We start from the raw sequence: 18528 nt of genomic DNA on the forward strand, positions 1-18528 counted from the left end.
ATAAGTAACTTTACTAAGATTATCAAAGAGATTTAATATTAAAGTGGGGCACTGTTGACTTGAATTGTAATGATAAAATTGTTTTCACCATGAAGCAAGTTTGATCGATTCTCTGAGAGGTTTTATTTCTCTTATTTTATCCCATCAAATTTTGAAAGAATAATTTTTAGAATACAAAAATAGCAATTTCTTGACAAAATATTCTAGAAAGGGATCAGAAAGTTCAGTTAAGTCATCAATATGTCTTTGAAAGCAGGAGAGTTTTTGTAGCAATTCAATAAAACACAAAGTTTAATAAATTGCTCCTCTATGATCTTCCTATGTCTAGGGTTTGGGCTTTGGCTGCGCATTGAGTGGAACAGTCCTGTATTTCTCAGTCTGGTAGACGTCGGACTCGATGGCCTCGCTGGAGTCATTCAGTGTTACATAAACATCCCCGCTGACTTCGGTGACTTTATGAATCCTTTGCTTGACTCCCTTGGAGCGCCAGTGAGTCTTTAGCGGTCTGACAGTGGGATCGTCCACAGCTTGGTAAAGTCCTTCACCCTCTGCTAGGGTAATCTTGTACTTGTGCCACGGACAGACAATACACAGCCGTCCGTTGAACTCCTAATTGAGACGGTGGGTGCAAAAACATGAAAATGGAGTGTAAATTCAGTCTAACAGTAAGAACCTAAATACAAAGAGTTTTGATAGAAATACACAATTGAAAAACTTTTGCTGACACAAAGCAGCTTGAGTATGGAGCAAACTTAAATGTTGTCATGCACAGTGCGTAGCAAAGTATTCAATACCCTTGGACTTATTATTGTGTAGCTTTACACTTCGCCCATTTTTCTGTTGGAAAACAGCTCAAGCTCACTTCGATTAGATGGGGAACATCTGTGAACATCAATTTGTTTTCAAGTCTCAATAAAAAAATACCTTTAAGAAAATTCTCAACTGGATTCAGGCCTGGACTTTATGCTTTGATCTAACCTATTCCCTTGTAGCTCTGGCTGGGAGGTTGGAGTTCAGCTGGAAGGTGATCCTCCCTCGTCTCATGTCTTTTGCAGCAGGTAACAGGATTTCTTCTAGATAACACGCCCTGCATCCCCCTCCATCCATCCTCTCCTTAAATCTAACCAACTTGTGTTGGAAGTATTTTTTTTCCCCTTCAGTGTATTTTGCACGCAGGCCAAAAAGTCTAACTGCGGTTCCATTTAACAAAAGGCACATTTTTCCACCTTTCTGCTGTGTCCCCCTCCTCCATGACTCGAGGCAAACTGCTAATGGGACGTCTCATGGTTTTCTTTCAACAATGGCTTTCTTCTTGCCCCACGTCCACTACGTCCAGATTTGTGGAGCACATGATTAATAGTTGTCCCGTCAACAGATCCCCACACCTGAGCTGTGGGTCTCTGCTGCTCCATCAGAGTCATCATTGCCCTCTGTGATTAATGCTTTCCTGATTTATCATCTAGTCTCGCTTTAAAGTGCCACACAGCTTTATCTTTGACCTGCTAATGTGCTGATGTGATCTATTTATCAATTAATTGACTTGACAACCCCGTTTGTTGCACTAGATCATATTTAGCGGTATGCGAGTAAAAGGAACTAAATAAACGATGCGTTCTCCTTGCTTTTTAGAAAATGTTGATTACAAAAGTAAATTCTCCTTAGAGAACATTTGATTTGTTTTGATTTATCACATAAGATCAATATATGTTTGGGGTTGTAAATGGACCTAATAATGTGGGTTCAAAGGGTGTGAATACTCTTGCTAGGCACTATAAATGCAACGAAAACTCTTCACAGCTACTTTCAGCCCTTATATATTTTACCGTAAGATATTAAAAACTAACCCACCTCAATGTCTCCGTTCTGTAATGGACCACCGGCATCTGTCGGGGTAGGAAAGAAGACATGCAATTATACGGCACAGTAGTTCAACTGTGCATTCAAGACACAGCTTTAGTCTTTAAATCAAATCACACACATACACACACACACACACACACACACACACACACACACACACACACACACACACACACACACAGCTCTCATTCACTCAGAGCTTACGGTAGCAACGCATGTCCAATGCGTAAAGCTGCCCCTGGTGGTACATGACAAGCACATCTCTGCTTCCATTCACCCGCTTTGTCACACGCCCAGCCTTAACAATATCTGCCTTCTTTCCGACGTAATGCATAGTAGGAGAGGAGGAAGGGCGGCTCTCTTCCTCAGATGACATCCTGATTGCACTGCTGCAAAAGATGCAACTTGTTCCACTTTGTTTAAGGGATTCTTTGCAAACCATGAAAGAAAACACAGTTATGGTCATGAAACAGTAATATTGCTGACAAGGTGATTCCCAAAGAACGATTGGCCAAAACCTTGGCATACAGAAGATGATTAATCAGCGGATCACGCAGCTCTCAGATTCTGTGAGGTATTTTTCCAGATTTCTTGACTATTTCAAGTTAAATGTTTTTTATTTTGTGAACTAAATATGTTATCTTGCTTTCATCTTTCTGAATCAGTATGATTGATCAAACAGTTTAAAACAGGGAGTGAAGGGAAAAGTATGGATCCATACATGTTCCTTAATATCCCATCTCTTATGCTTAGTTCAGTATCAATGTTAGGAGTGTGGAGCAGTAAGATACTGTGTTACCAGCAGGAAAGTGAAAAGGTCAGTGCAGAATGCTCTGTACTAGATTTGTAACGAAAATAATAATGGGCCAGCAATTGAGCCTCACAACCCCTAAATTATATGTGCATTAATTATGAAGTAGATAATGTATTTTAATTGTCTTGGTTCAACCTACAAGTTAATTTTCCAACCATCCACTTGCTTATTTGGAACAAACAAGAGGTTGACAGGAGGTTTTGTCTGTCACAGATGACTTTCACTGCAGTGAAAATTGATACAGTGAAAGAAATGAATTTGTAGCTTATTTCACTTTCATTCTGGATCCAACATCTTGTGTTAAAATATTTATTTTGATTTTTTTATGATTGTCTTTAATTACATTTTCACTACTCTTTGTCCAGTTACCTCAAAATGTTCTCTAGTGACACATCATGATATAATAACCTAGAGACATGGTTGTCAACTCTCCCTCTAGTGGAGTGAAAGTTGGCTAGAACAATATGGAAAATGCCTGCTAATTGGGAATGATCATTCTTAAAACAGTTTAGACCAATTCTGTCTTCTGGGCAGTTCTCTCCACCAATGCTGTGGTTTTATTAGGGGCATGGGTGGAGTCAGATCCAGTATTGACATCTACAGAAGGCAGGAGAGAGGCCCCTGTCACAGCAAACTGGAAACAGAAGAGTGTTAAACTTCTAAAAATAGCTTTTTTTTTTTTTTTTTTTTTTATACATAAAAGCATTGGTCAGTGGGGTGGATGTTCGTTGGTAAGTTTCCCATGTAGTTTGATGTAGGTTTTGCTTAGTCTTAGGCGAATAGATGCTGCTTAACATGAGCCATAAGCCACAGACCATGCAGGTTGTTTTCAAGACAAATTATTAACCAACAATTATTTCTAATCATAACAATAAAATACATAGTTTTTAGGAACACCCTGTTTTAACACCAAGGAAAATAACGCATTTCATTCACAGTACTACTTTTTTTCTAATAATGGGTCTTTTAGAACCATCTTATTGGTCTAGATGTATAATTTATGATGTTATGTCCTTGAATCCTTCGAGTTTAGCCTTTTTCACTAATTATTTTTTTAAACATAAATGGACCTTCATGTTGTAGTTAGGTTTCATCTCTGAATCAAGAAAGAGAGTCCTTTCGGCTGCTCCCTTATTCAGAGGGAGCCCCAGCAATCATGACAACTAGCACACATACTTCCTGCCTGGCGCAACCGGGATTCGAACCCGATCCCACTACTTCGCGGAGGGATAAAGCGAGCAGCTCATGGACCCCAGGCAACTTTAGGTGGACTACAAGCCGCTTACTTTACACGATTCTTGTCGGCGACTTATCTCACCAAAATTAAACGCAGCGTTGCGTTATCTTCACCCAACAGGCTTACTCGAACATTTAGACCGTGAATCAACCAGTAAAACGTAAACTAAAACACGCCTATCACTGAAACAACCGGATGACGAGTCAATGTTGTGGTGCTACGTTGAATTATGTCCCTCGAGAAACACAAACCGAGAAACATTCCTCACTTGTTTTTAATGCACTACGATCACCACATGTTTGTATTACCATTTTCCCCAGACGGATATTGTAAAACCTGCGTAGTTAAGGGTGAAAAATATTTTAAAAAGTGAAAAATATTTTTTCTAAAACATTTTTTTTCAATAGCAAATAATGTATTCCCCCTGATTCTGTTATAGTTTGTTAACAAATAAATACTCAAGACCGGTTTTTTTTTCTTCAAACAATATTAAGAAATCATGCTTAAAATGTGGAAATTACTTTTTTCTTTACCGAAATGAAAATATGTACTGTACAAAACAGAATCCAAAACAGTATATATTTACTGGTAAGTATATTTCTAAGCTAATTTTATTCAGTGTACTTGTAAGTAAATAAATAAATAAATAATACAAAGTAAGGCCACCTTTATTACCATCTCCCAGTTCTCCATTTAGCTGAGCAGTGTTTCAAAATGGTTTAGTGTGAGGGTTTAAGTGGTTGTGCTGGTGGGGTTTAAGTCTCTGGCGGATTATCTCTCAGTGTAATGCTGAACTAGTTATTGGACAGGTTGTGGCTCTGAAATCTGCCTTCACGTTAAGTTTTAGTTTCATTGAGGTTTTGCTCCAACGGGAGGAGAGAACCGCGAGCTGTTTCCGTCGTCATGGAGACCCACTTTGTGTACGGAAACGTCATTCATCAGCCCGGCTTCTTGGTGAAATATTAATGTCAGTTTAACGTCCCTTTCTTAGTTATTGTTGCTGCAAAAACGTCATGCGTGAGTATATTTTGCTTTCCTTCAAAGCCTTTGCATCTCAGACGTGATTTGTTTTACCAAATCATAAAAACAAAACTTGGAGTAAAAGTGGACGTGGCTATGATGCATCTCAACTACTTCATATTTTATTTTTCTTGTTGCTATTCTTGACGCACATTTGGGCTTGAACCTCCACATTGCTTTATTTAAGTTTTTCTGGTAACAGTATAGTTTCCAAACATGAGTTCTTAATGAACAGAGATCTGATTGGATCAGATGATCTAACTAAATTGTACAAAGTATTGTTTTTCCTAGAGTGGTGGTTCTTATTTTTTTTATGTATAACGTCTACCACCTTGGTAAATGTTAAAATGTCCAAGTATTGTGACAAACATTGTAACGCTGAAGATGAACAGCAACAACCGATAGTTTCATATCCATTGGTTCTGTATGATTGGTTGGAGGATTTAGTTCAATGACGCATTTAATACTCAGGCTTTAAAATTTCCAGATTTGAAGTTGTAAAAAATTAGAAGAAAAAGATCCTAAGAAGTCGGAATTCCAAGTGAGAGAGCCTAAGCTGTCTGAGGCAACGAGTAGAGGTAAAAAAAAAAGTATTGAGTAGAACGAGTGTAGATCTAAAAAGCCCCATTCATGAAGTGTTTCAAAATTAAGTTGATAATTTCCTTACAATCTTTCAAGAAATCCAGTCCTCTCAAATGGTACCATCAAGTAATTCCTTGGTGGGTTTTAAAATTGCATTTTGGGAGGCTAACAAGTGTCCGATGAGTTTGCGACCTGTCCAGGGGGTACACTGCCTCTGAGCCAGTGACAGCCGGAGATAAGCACAAGCCCCCCTGCAATCCTGAAAGGATTAACTTGGTATGGAAAACGGGTGGGCGGTCTAATAATGTTGTCTGACTGATTAATTGTAGGAGACAATTATTGTGTCTCAGTCTGAGGGGAAAGGATCACTAAGTGGGTTTTCGTTTTGCCGTGTGGCAGGATGGTTGCAGCTGTTACCCTATGTGCAGTAGAAATCAACAGTTGCTAGTCCTGTGTTTTCTATATTTATCACATTTGCTACTATAGAGAAATGTTTTGCGGTTGCGCTGGTGCAGGCCCCGGCTCTATCCTGCCCCAGTGTCAGGTTTCAGCGTCATGCTGCAGCCCAGTGCTTTGCTTTCCAGCCAACAGAGCGTGGTGGTAGTAATGACACAGTGAGCAACCACTGGTCATCATTCTCACCAGGAAGGACACCGTTATACGTTGCTGCTGTGATTGTTTCATTATTCCAGAATAGCAATGGCCGCCCACTTTGTATTCTGTTTGTTTTCTACTGGAGAGAAGCTAAACTGACATTTCCACCTGTCTCTGGCAAGGTGGAGACAAAGACTAAACAGAGAGAAAAGCTGAGGGAAGACATGACAGTTTGCCTATACAAATGTCTGACAGCGGCTGGGCTGCAGCGTCATTACGCAAGGTAAGCAGACAGGGCATCCAAATCCACCTTGTTATCTTGATTTCTCTAATAATATACTTATCTTTCTCCGTTTTTTGTCTTTTAGGTTCACCTTGATGGGGGTCCATCAGGCGACCCACCTTTCAACTCTGAGGATGGAGGACTACCCCCTCCTTGGTGTTTGCTCAATGGAGGACAGAGCTCGTCTTTTCCAGCTTGTCCAACTGGTCAAAAGTCTTGATATAAGGAACCTTACATATGATGATATTGGGATTTACAACGAGTCTTATTATGAAGGCAGCGATGCGATCTTTCCTGCTAATAACAATAATTTCAGTCCTGATGGTTATGGAAACCCGGATGGAGATGGGAGAAAGGATGCAGACGAAAGTGGCGCTTTTAGGTGTATTTCCAATGGATCCCATCGTAGACCGTCATCCGTCCGCAGGAGGCTGGATTTCTCTGCTGAAAACACAGATCACAGATTGTGTTGTCGTTTCGAAGACGCTATTCATGTCTATGCAAGTCACAACAGGAATGACGATCAAGTTCACGAGAGCGTGTCAGCCACACCCATTCAGCCAGGGTTTCGCAGCAGTGCCGTGATGAGTGACCTTCAGCATGCCAACAACAGTAATCTAAATGAGCGTAGCTTTGATTCTCACAACGGAGAAAGCATCAAGCACATCACACGAGGAACTTCAGTGTTCAACTCTCACATCAGATTGCTACCAAAGAGTAAGACGTTCAACAAAGCCAATACCCGTCCAGCACCAGTAACATTGGAATCCTCTAACAACAAACCATCGCCGCAGAAAGACAGAAAAGCAATCTCCAGGAAGAAAATCTGCTCTACAGTTATTTCCAAGCCCACGCCTGTTTATGAAGCAAAAAGAACAGCCGGCTACAACTATGGACTGCCTCTGAGTTCTCCCCAGGCTGCAAAGTAAACTGTTGTTCAGTTCTGTTCTCATTGCTATGTTCTAGATCAGGGGTTCCCAAACCTTTTAGCCTGCGACCCCCAGAATAACAGTGCCAGAGACTGGCGACCCCCTGTTTGTAGAGCGGGATTATTTTTTTTTAATTATGAGGATAAAGTCATAAAATTACGTAATGTTTTTGTAAGAACTGAAGCCATCCCCCTTGCTTTAAAATGAGGAATGTGGAGCATCTTGTAAAGTGATACTTTGATATTGATTTCACAAATAAGGTAATGATAAATATTTTTTATCACGTCAGCATCAAATCATCTCACGACCCCTGGGGGGGGGGGGGGGGGGGGGTCCCATCCCCCACTTTGTGAACACTTGATCTAGATAATAAAATAAAGCGGTGTTACTTACTTTCACTTAAGATATTTACAGGGCCTTGCAAAGTATTTATAGCCCCTTTTCGATATTTTGTCCGATTGCAACAACCTCTAAAATTTACCTGACTGACCAGTACAAAGTCAAGCAGAATTGCAAACTGGAAAGAAAATTATAGATGATTTGAAAAATATTTTACAGATTAAATTACTCTGAGAAGAGTGGCATGCTTTTCTTTACAGCCCATACGTGGTCAATCAATGCTTTGCAGAATCACCTTTTGATGCAGTTAAAACTGCAGGACCTGCAGGTACTGAGATAAAAGGACAAAATAAGGCTGTATTTACTATTGAGAGGACTTCTATAGGCAATTTGTTTACCCCAAATTTTATCTAGTGGTATTAAAGTAAGGGGGCCTAAAAACAAATGCATTCCACAGTTTTCAGATTTCTATCTGGACTAACTTGTTTGGCCTATTGTATAAACTCCTATTGAAATATTTTGTGATCAGTATGAATACTTTTGCAAGCCGCTTTAGATAAGCATATCATAATGCAGTGATTTTTGTGTTTCGTAGCAGACATGTTGAAGGACAACGGATCAGCGTGTGCGTGAGAAAACGACCCTTGACTCGTGCAGAGTGCAGAAGAGGAGAGGCGGACGTTGTGACTACTCCAAGCGGAGACTGTGTGGTTGTGCACGAAAGCAAAGAAGCTGTGGATCTTACAGAGTACATACTACAGGTAGATGTGCAGAGAGGGGGGAAAAAAAGTAAATTTACATTATGTAATTTTAGAAGAAAAATAATGCTCCATTTCTCCATAATCTAGTTCTCTGTTGTTTTGCAGCACACATTCCACTTTGACCAGGTTTTTGGGGAGAAGAGCTCCAATGAAGAGGTCTATGAGAAGACGGCATACCCTTTGGTGCAGCACATGCTCAGTGGGTACGTGTCCACTGCTATATTACCATGCAATCCCCTCACTTTGCCTTCCTGGTGATAACGCAGAAGTGGATTTGGAAACAGATAGATGCCCCACCCTTCTTCCAGTTTTAAAATTGCAAAAAAAAAAACAAAAAAAAAAAAACATAACTAATAACTGGAAGAATAAAAATAGTTTAAATCTAATTTATTTTAAAAATAAATTATAAAAATGTTTCTTTGGGGAGAATAGAAGAAATACCAACAGAAGAAATTCAAATTGGTATGATCAATCTAGTAGCATACACCATCTAGTAGCATAGGGGATATGGGCATTGCCGCCTCATTGCTACTTCTCTTGTTCTTCATTTACAACCCACCTCTGTGGGTTTATTTTTTATTAAACATTTCTTAATAAACATTAAAGGCTGTTAATTCTGTGATTCTTTATGTTACAATTCTGTATGTTAAACCTTAAACACCAGTAAGCAAATGTCACATATCTTACTATTATGACTTAAATAATAATGTTGTTATTGTACCAACTGTGTAACCAGTTAATTGATCACTATTAATGATGTAATTAAATATCTTTCTCTTTAACAGTCTCTTTGTATTTGTGATGTATGTATCCACAGAGGCAAGGCCACCTGCTTTGCATATGGACAGACAGGTGCAGGAAAGACTCACACCATGCTGGGTTCTCCCCCCAGAGGGACTGGGTTATATGCTCTGGCAGTTCGGGACATTTTCGCTCACCTGTCTGCGACACGCGCGTCACGACTGGTTTATGTCAGCTTCTTTGAAATCTACTGCGGTCAGCTGTATGATTTGTTGGAACATAGGAAAAGGTTTTTGGTTTTCCCTTTCTTTCGTTTTCTCTGTTGAAATGTTAAATGTTTCATCTTATTTGTTGTGTCCCCTATTTTCTTTCCCTGTGTGACACTTTGCTTTTCCGTAATGACCAAAATATTTACAATCTTTCTCCCCCCATTGAAGGTTATTTGCCAGGGAGGATGGAAAGAAAATGGTCCACATTTCAGGTCTGCGGGATGTCAGAGTGGATTCAGTCAGCTCACTGCTAAAGGTTGGCTCCTTTTTCTTCATAAAATGAGTTAATTCCCCAATATGTGATCCAGGGTTGGTGTTGTCAAAAGCAAACCAACTAATTATGAGCCATAAAATAGTTTTTCTAAGTAAAATCATAAATCCTATAATGAGAAAGGCTTTTATATTAGGTAAAAAATATATTTATTTTGAAGAAGGTGTGGTTGCATCCTTACTAATCCATTATTAGACTTTGAATGCTGCATTTTCTTACACAGGAACTACATATTTTCTTTGTTTTTAAGGTGGGAATAACTCCTGTGATGTAATGGTCGCTCTCTCATATTTCTCTCATTTTTCTGCATTCTCGATTGCTCTAAGGTAATTTCACAGGGAACAGCTGCACGAACACAAGGAATGAGTGGTGTGAATCCTCTTTCCTCGCGATCTCATGCCTTGCTTCAGATTCAGCTCAGGGATCTCAACCAACAGATAGCTGGAAGGTCAATAACTTTATTTTTCTATTTGTTAATGTGATTCCAAAGGACATATTTGGATAAGGTGTCAAATTGTCTTGCAAAATACTTTTTTCACATAACTTCAAGCTTCAGCATGTCTTATTGGTATGTCACAGACCAACAACCAGTAGTCGATAACCTGAAGGGAAAAAGATACACGTGTTTCAAAATGGTTGAGAAATAAAGATCTGAAAAGTGTGGCATGCATTTGTGTTCGCCCTTTACTCTAATAGCCGACTTCTTTCAAAAGTTTCCCAAATAAACAGGGTGCTTCTGTGTGTAACTTAATCTCAGTATACATCCAGCTGTTCTGTGAAGGCCTCAGAGGTTTGTTAGAGGACAATAGAGAACAACAAGCATCATAAAGATCAAGGAACTCAGCAGACAGGTCAGGGAGAATACTGTGGTGAGGTTTGACAAAATATTCTGAGCTCTGGGCATCTCACAGACCACTGCTAAATCTTATACTGGAAAGCATATGGCCCGAGTGCAAACCTATGGATGGCGTCACAAAGCAGTTTAAGGAGGACCCAAGCACAGAGCATGGTATTCACAAAATGTTTAAGAAATAAAAAAAAGAAAAGAAAAAAACAACAGATCGCTTGAAACCAACAGGACTATAGGGAGCAGGAAATCAAGCAGGATAAACCAGCGGGGAAGAGAGAGAATCAAGGAGAATATATAATGAGCCAGGGTGGAGAAATCAGGAGAAATGAGGAACAGTTGGGACCAAATGAAGAGAGAGCAATCAGAGGAGATGTGGCGAAGCTGGCAGGATAAAGTGGCAAACAGAGCCGGACGCAAAAGGCTCCGACTCAAATCAAATCTTTTTGTCCATATTTGACCCTTCTCCACCTTTTCCTTGGCAGTGTGCACCCCAAAAAATCTGATTTGTGCCATTTCCATATCTGGTACTAATTAAAAAGTACAAACATCTGGGGGTTGTGACAGATGGAGCTAAATACAGGGCAATCTTTGAAGAAAGCCTTGTTGAACCCTTTCTGCTAGATAATGGAGGTTGAGCAGGACAACCCTAGAAATACAGCCATAGCAGCATTGTCAAGACAAATTCATGCATTGGAATGTTTGGAGATGCTTTCGCAATCTGAGTATTTATTTTTGCTTAGAGGAATGGTCCAACCTTTCAGTCTCTACATGCATAAAACTAATACATATAGCAGTCTTGAAGCTGTAACAGCTGTGAAAAGTGATCCTACAAAGTTTTGACCCAGTGGGGTGGGGATTGCAAATGCACAACAAACTTTTCAGATAAATTAAAACATTTTTTAAACCTTCTGTCACTTCACAGTTCACCACTACTTTTTGTTGGTCTGCAGCATAAAACGTTTGTGGTTGTGACCTGACAAAATGTAACCACTTTTGCAAGGCTTTGAAACCTTTTTGGTTTCAAAACCTAATTTTATTGTAAGATTAAAACATTCTTATTTATATTTGCTCTTGCTATTTTCCTTTTCAAGATCTCTTGATTATTTTGATGAAATCAAACTCAGCAGGGATATAGCAGCAAAGAAGTGTTGATTTTTTTTTATTTTTTATCTTTGATCTATCAAAACCAAACAGGAAACAATGAACTTGAAATGCAACATTTGAGTGCATGCTCAGAAATTACTGTATTTTACCACTATGAGATGCGTCTATAACATGAGCTGCACTTTACTTAATAACTGACCCAAAAATTTAAACTTGTGCCTTTAATGGGGCAAAGTACCAACTGTTCCCACAATGGCTTAATTCAATTTTCATTTAACCGTCTTACTGATGATTCCATATTTGCTTCAAAGCCAAGAGAACTTGCGTTGACGGTCAGATAGGGGTAATGTTTTGTGGAAAACTGACAGAACTAATCGATGCATGTTGTGTGCAGAATATGGTTTGTGGACCTGGCAGGAAGTGAGAGGGCATCGGACGCCAAAGAGCCAAACAAACAGAGTCGTATGGAGGGAGCTGAGATCAACCAGAGCCTGCTGGCTGTAAGACACTGTCTCACAAACTCAGATATTTCTCACTACATTTCATCATATAAAGTCACGAGGTTAAAAAAGGTTAAAAACCACACTGAGTAGACCTTGTAAAACAAAAAGCAACAGAAAGTTCAAGTAACTTTTCTGTGTAAATGCATTAACCTCACATTGATGGTTGGACACTCTGCAATGCAGTATCACCTCAGCTTGTTTTTTTTTTATTTCTGCACAGCTATCCTCATGGTCCTGACATAGCATTTCAGCTGTGTCATGGTCTGAACTTTGACTAGGCTTTTGCAACTCTTTGAATCCTTTGCTTTTCAGCAGTTCTGTTGTACAATGGCTGCGGTGTAATGGGCCGCTGTTGTTGTGTTGATGACACAACTTTGTCTAAGCTTTTGCTGTTGGATTGATGGCCGCACGTTTGACTCTAAAATACTTTGGTATCCAGGATAATTTGTGTTCAGCTGCAAGGTGCCCAGGCCATGTGGCTGCAAAACGGGCCCAAGTCATTGCTACACCACCAGCATGCTTGACTGTTTTTTTTTTTAGCAAACAAGCTACTGTGCATTGATAAACATATCTTCCGTGGACTTGTGGGAGATTATTTAACTTATTGAACCATAAAAAATAAAGAAGACTAAGATTCCAGCTTCTCAGCTTGCCAACGGAGAACTTTATTCAAAGTCACACGTACATCAACGGTGTATCAGTAAAAAGTTCTCCGACAAAAGGACATTGTTGGAGATGCCCTGTGTGGCTCATTCATGAATCTTAATATTTTACATGTTGAGGCTTGTAGAACCTGTGATTAGGTTTTTTGTGTTTTGCGGTTTCTCTGAGGATTGCACGGTCTGACCTTGGGATGAAATGGCCGGGAGCACCACTCTAGGGAACCTTTGGCTGTTGTCTTAAATGGTCTCCTCTTGTGATTAATCTGTTTCATTGTATAATGATAACCCTCAAAGTGTTTTGAAAAGGCTTAAAGTCCATTCACAAACCGCTGCACAGCAGCAGGTGATTCTCTGAGTGGTATGCTTGGCTATAGAGAACCCACTATTTGACTCTGAAACAGTATTTTGTTTTTAAATGGTTTTTTTTTTATATCTGGACAGCTACTCACTAATTGGCTTTCAAGGAGTCTGTGGAGCCTCAGATTATAAAAGCATGTGAACAGGTGAAAATGGTCTGGCTGACCGAGCCGCTGTAGAGGAGAATGATGACAGGTGTAGATGCTCACAGCTATCAGCAGAGCAGAGAGCGACACACAGACAGCCGGCCCACATGAAACAGAATCATAGCAAAAATTTATATAAGGGTAGAATCATGACGCTGAGAACTGTGCTAATCTCTTGACCATCTGGCATTGCCTCTTCGCTCCAGACCAGAAACTCACTGCTTTTATTAAAGCAGTAACACGCATTGATGATCAGATCATACAGTACATTTAATTAGTAGCTGGCTGCTAACTTTCTCTCTTAAATCCAATGCAAGCAGCAAGGGTGTACCATTTTACCACAGCTATATATCTTCTCAACATATCTGTTTCCCCCCTCAGCTGAAAGAATGTATCCGATCTCTTGACAAGGAGGAATCCCACACACCCTTCCGACAAAGCAAACTCACTCAGGTAGCTAAACTGGTATAATTTAATAGTAAAAGTATGCAGATGATTGTGTTGTTTTTCCACTTTGACCCAAAACTACTGCCTAACATGTTTTCCAACTAAACTGGTTCATTCTCATTTTAGGTTTTAAAAGACTCGTTTGTTGGTGACTCTATGACGTGTATGATTGCCAACATTTCACCGGGTAGCTCAACAATCGAACACACACTGAACACTCTGAGATATGCAGACCGGTAAGTGTTTAAAGGGAAATTGGGGGAAATATGACTTAGCAGACAATGTCCACTGTGGATACATGCTGCAAATGCTGCATGTCAATGACTTGATGCAATCTGATGGGTTTTCTTAGATAATACTTTTTTTTAAACCAATCTATGTGGATGATTTGATGGAAATAACTTTGTAAAGTTCCTTCCCGTTAAAAGCATGCAGACCAACACATGCTTTGTGTTGGCCTGTCACAGAAAAGCTTAAAACCAAACACGTAGCTTTGCGGTTGTAACAAAATGTGAAAAGGTTTAGGTGGCGTAAATATTTTCACAAGGCATTGTATGTTCTCAATTCATTACAGTGTGAAGGAGCTGAGAGGACAAACTGGGCCAGTAGGAAGAGGAAGACGCAGCGTGTCTGACAAAAACAACAGGTCTGGCAGTGGCAGCAACAGAGGGAACAGAAGAAATGTAGGAATTTTGAAAAATCCAAATTTTGGAAACCGGAACCTGAATTTTAGTCCCAAATCACCCACAATGAGATCTCACATGTGGGACACAGTCTTCTGCTCAACACCCAAAAAAAACACCTGTGGGGAGGGAACACAGCCAAGAGACAGAAAAGACGTACCACTTAAACATATTACTCAGATCCGAGGGAGGTTGACGCCGGGTGATGGCAGGTGTTTGGGTAAAGGGCCAGAGGTCATACGGGACAGCAGACCAGAAAATGAAAGGTACAACGATATTCACGGTTGCTGTGTTAAAGGGAAACATAGCAGAGCATGGGGGATGTTGGGGCAACAAAACAAGGGAAAGGTCAGCGGGGCTGATTTAGCTGTTTCTGAAGGGGAATGTGGATTCCACCCAAAAAAGGAGAGCCACCAGCGGACTGAGGCAGAGGAACCAGAAGGGAAAGAAATGAGAAGACAGGTGGATAGCTGCAGGGATGAAGAGGAGGTAAAGGAAAGAGAGTTATATAAAGCTGACAGTTATGAGAAAGTGAAGCATCTGAGAGAGTATCATGAGCAGCTGCAGAGGTTTTTACCTTCACCAGCTTCTTCGTCCGTCTATCCCCTCTCACCGTCTGCGTGTCCGTCTTCCTCGTCTCTCCTGCACTCATCTCACTCTTCATTCTTCACCCAAATGGATCCCTGTTTGGAGGAGACTTCACATGTGCAAACTGAAACCTCTACCAACAACGGGGAGAATGTTACTGAGGAAGACAAGCGTGAAAGCGAGAGGAAGGTGATGGCTGGGGCAGCGGCTAAAGTAACTATGAGGAGGGAGGATAAGAGGCCATCTGGTAGGAAGGGGGGAGAAATTAGGTACTGCTGGGTGGGAAGTACAGAGATGGAGCCTGTGGGTGTGATCCCATCAAATGCAGAGGCAAATCTGTCTTGTAGCCATGATTCAGAGGTCAGAGAAGATGTGCGTTTACAGAGACTGGAATCAAGAGACAGAGCGTGGAGCCAAGAGCAGAAAGGAGTGTCTGACCACTACAGCAGAAATCCTCTGTTTGATTCACCTCATCTGCAAGCTATTGCTGAGAGGCCTCTCTCTCCAGTTTGTGAAGATAACAGCAAAATGTCTGCTTTACCTCAAGATGGTGTTTGTAGAGATTCTTCAAGCTGCATTGTGGATCCTCTCAGCATTTTCCAACTTGATGTGGACCAGCAGGCAGCTCAAGGGGACAACAGCAACACCTCAATCTGTCCTGATAAGAGTGATGGTGGGAAAGATGGGAGGAGAGAAACTGGAAAAGGATGTCCCTGCTATGTAGACGAGGTGGAGGAGCTGATGAACGATGAATACGCAGAATTTGACTTGTCTCCTTTGGAGTTGCCACACTTAAAGATCCTTGAGATTAATACATCTGCTACTTCGGACACTCCAACAGCAGCTGTTCACCGTGAGCGTCAGAAAAACCTCACGACCACTGTCGGAGGAAGAGGTAAGAGTGATGCTGCTGCTGCTGCTGCTGCGTTTCAAGGGCCACGTTTAAAAAGAGAGAAAAAGTCTGCATCTAAATAAAGCTAAAATAATTAAATTCTGACATTGTCTCATATTTAGGTGTGGCTTTATTTTGATAGGATGGCTGTGGACCACACTATGGATAAATCTATAGGTGGTGGCTCTGGATTCCTTATTGCTTCTACGCCTTGTCTATCACACTTTTTCCTTCCAACAAACTTTCCTTTAGCATGCATGGATACAGCACTCGATGAACCACCAGCCTTGTGTAATACTTCAATTTTATAACAAATAGAATGAGCCAGAATTGTCAAAAGGAACTAAAAAAAATGCTTACAATCAGTCTGTGTGTAATGAATCTATATTGTATCTAAGTTTCGCTTTTTGATTTGATTTATTAAAAAAAATGACTATCTGGTGGTAATCGAATTTATTAAACACCTTTATGGAACTGTATCTCTTTTTCAGGTACAAACAAACCTTCCTCTATCTATGACCATGTCAACAATGAGAAAAAACAATCCACTTTGGGGAAAAATGAAAGTCCATCCATGATTAAACCCGGGGCTTCACCTTTCATCCAGAGCACTGATGATTCTGGCTCTCATTCTTCACACAATACATTAGAAAGTTTACACAATATGCCCTCAAAACCTTTTTCAAACGTATCCAGCCAACACTCGGGGGCTCTCTCTGGCTATTTGAACTCTGCCCCGCCAAATTATTCCAATAGCTCAAAAGTTGTTGTGGAGCCAAACAATCCTGCAGAGTTAAGCATCGACCAGCAAATTGAACCCACAATCCGTCTGTTCACCATGGACAAGTTGGATCATGCTAGGTGAGTATCATATTATGTGCTATACGAAACCCTGATTGATGTATAGAACAAATACTTTAACTCAGTTTTTTCCTAGGTTTAGTATTATTGAGGCCCACTTGGAGCAGCTGAAAGAGATGGAAGCTATATGTCACAAAGAGGGGGAACTTCTGTGCCAGCAGCATGATATGGTTCGACAAAATCAGCTTCACAACTGATGCCTAAATGAAGTCTTACTCTAATGTTTTTGCTATTTCTGTACATCCTCATTATTTGTATTTTTGTTCAACAGGCATTTGTGGAATTCGTCCACAAGCTGGCAGAGATCCTTGAAAGAAAGGCGCGATGTGTACACAGCATGAGAGCTCAGCTGAGGGCATGTCTGAAGACTAACCATCACCCCACACAAGATGATTATGACAATGCAATTATGTAAATCAATTGTTTTTCAGAAAGAAAACCCACAAGCCATGCTATAAAATGTAAACATGCAGCTAGAACATTTTGTCTAAATGTGCATGACACAGTATATTTATTTCCACTAAAAATACTATGGTATCGGACAGATTATCTTAGTTTAAGGGAAGTATCACTCTGGTGTGGTACCCAAGGTTCTTTTTTTTGTCTTTTTATGGAGGGGGGTGGCAACTTAAACTTGTAAAAGTATATCCTTGTATGTTGACCTATGTAGTGTTACGTATGTTTGGTTTTGTGTTGAGACGTGTGGGTGCACTTTTTTTTCTGCCAGGTGCTGTCTGTTACTATCCAAATGTAGCATTCCACAACATAAATGATACATAATGTGTGTATTTTTGTTAGAATATTCACTATATTACCAAAAGTATTGGGTCACCCCTACAAATCATTGACCTCCGGTGTTCCAACACCCTCCATTATCACAGTGTAAAACATCCAGCACCTAGACATGCAGGCTTACAAACATTTGTGAAAGAATATGTCACTCCCAGCTGCACAGTGAGACTTTATGTGGTACCGTGCAAAGTGTACCTGTGCAGTAAGTGTTATATAATGTACATCCATCAATTGCCTATACCCACTTGTCCTTGTAGGAGCTCATATCTCATGGAGAGAAAGAGCCTCCCCAGACTGGGGATTTTGACCCAGGACCTTCACGCTACTAGGCAACAACGCAATTAACTGAGCTACTGTGGAGCGGGGAATTTTACTTCTAAATTTTCCACATGATGATATAACAAAGCGGACGTGATTGGATACAACTGCAACTCGGCCACAAAGTTTTATCCCTCTTGAAATCGCAGAGCGGTGTCAGCAGAAGTTACACTGAAAGGAACTCTCAATGTTGCAGCATAACAAGACATTTTGGACTATTTCATGTTCCCAACTCTATAGGAACAGTTTGGGGATGCCGCTTCTCCTGTTCTACAATGAATGCTCACCGCTGCACAATGGACGTGAATGAGCAAGCTTGGTGAGATGGAACTTGACGGGCCTGAACAGAATCCTGACCTAAAACTGATAAAACATGTTTAGGGATTCAGTAGATTGGAGACTGCAGGCCAGGCTTTCTCATTCAACATTTAAAGGCAGTGAATACATTTGGCAAATTTGTTTTAAAATGTGTTACACTATTATTAAACTATGATGGTAAACTTTAGTGTGGCCTTTGAATTTTTCTTAGAGGGCAAATATTTCCTCCCTGCAAACTCTACTTGAAAAGTATGCAGTCTCTTTCAGGGTTATACAGGCATGAATTTTCACAACACTAGTACCAAGA

The 18528-nt window shown here is 40.4% G+C and overlaps 3 protein-coding genes across 6 annotated transcripts; 2 read left to right on the forward strand and 1 right to left on the reverse strand.

Annotated features, from left to right (window-relative positions):
- Nucleotides 1–114: 114 nt before the first annotated feature.
- On the reverse strand, nt 115–4139 carry LOC105919079 (Rieske domain-containing protein). 4 transcript variants are annotated; one of them, XM_036143760.1, is made up of 4 exons: nt 3993–4139; nt 2065–2246; nt 1849–1883; nt 115–609 (listed from the first exon to the last, which is right to left on the reverse strand). In XM_036143760.1, the coding sequence occupies exons 2-4, from the start codon at nt 2234–2236 to the stop codon at nt 325–327; spliced, it is 492 nt and encodes a 163-aa protein (XP_035999653.1). In that variant the 5' UTR covers nt 2237–2246; nt 3993–4139; the 3' UTR covers nt 115–324. The 4 variants fall into 4 exon arrangements, with proteins under 4 accessions (XP_035999653.1, XP_021167273.2, XP_035999652.1 ...); XM_021311598.2 differs by having other exon boundaries at nt 2065–2249; nt 3961–4139; XM_036143759.1 differs by lacking the exon at nt 3993–4139 and adding an exon at nt 3150–3347 and having other exon boundaries at nt 2065–2249.
- Nucleotides 4140–4603: 464 nt separating this feature from the next.
- Nucleotides 4604–16071, forward strand: LOC118556067. The gene is made up of 13 exons (XM_036143561.1): nt 4604–4928; nt 6290–6390; nt 6476–7315; nt 8254–8419; nt 8525–8622; nt 9237–9449; nt 9598–9685; nt 10027–10148; nt 12049–12154; nt 13704–13775; nt 13896–14005; nt 14344–15935; nt 16055–16071. Exons 2-13 carry the CDS (start codon nt 6332–6334, stop codon nt 16069–16071), a joined length of 3483 nt encoding a protein of 1160 aa, XP_035999454.1. The 5' UTR covers nt 4604–4928; nt 6290–6331.
- LOC105919083 lies at nt 15959–18408 on the forward strand. The gene is made up of 4 exons (XM_036143757.1): nt 15959–16793; nt 16870–16963; nt 17065–17204; nt 17843–18408. The coding sequence occupies exons 1-4, from the start codon at nt 16507–16509 to the stop codon at nt 17928–17930; spliced, it is 609 nt and encodes a 202-aa protein (XP_035999650.1). The 5' UTR covers nt 15959–16506; the 3' UTR covers nt 17931–18408.
- The last annotated feature ends 120 nt before the right edge of the window (nt 18409–18528 follow it).

This window comes from Fundulus heteroclitus, chromosome 12, assembly GCF_011125445.2.
Source record: "Fundulus heteroclitus isolate FHET01 chromosome 12, MU-UCD_Fhet_4.1, whole genome shotgun sequence".
Taxonomy (NCBI): domain Eukaryota; kingdom Metazoa; phylum Chordata; class Actinopteri; order Cyprinodontiformes; family Fundulidae; genus Fundulus; species Fundulus heteroclitus.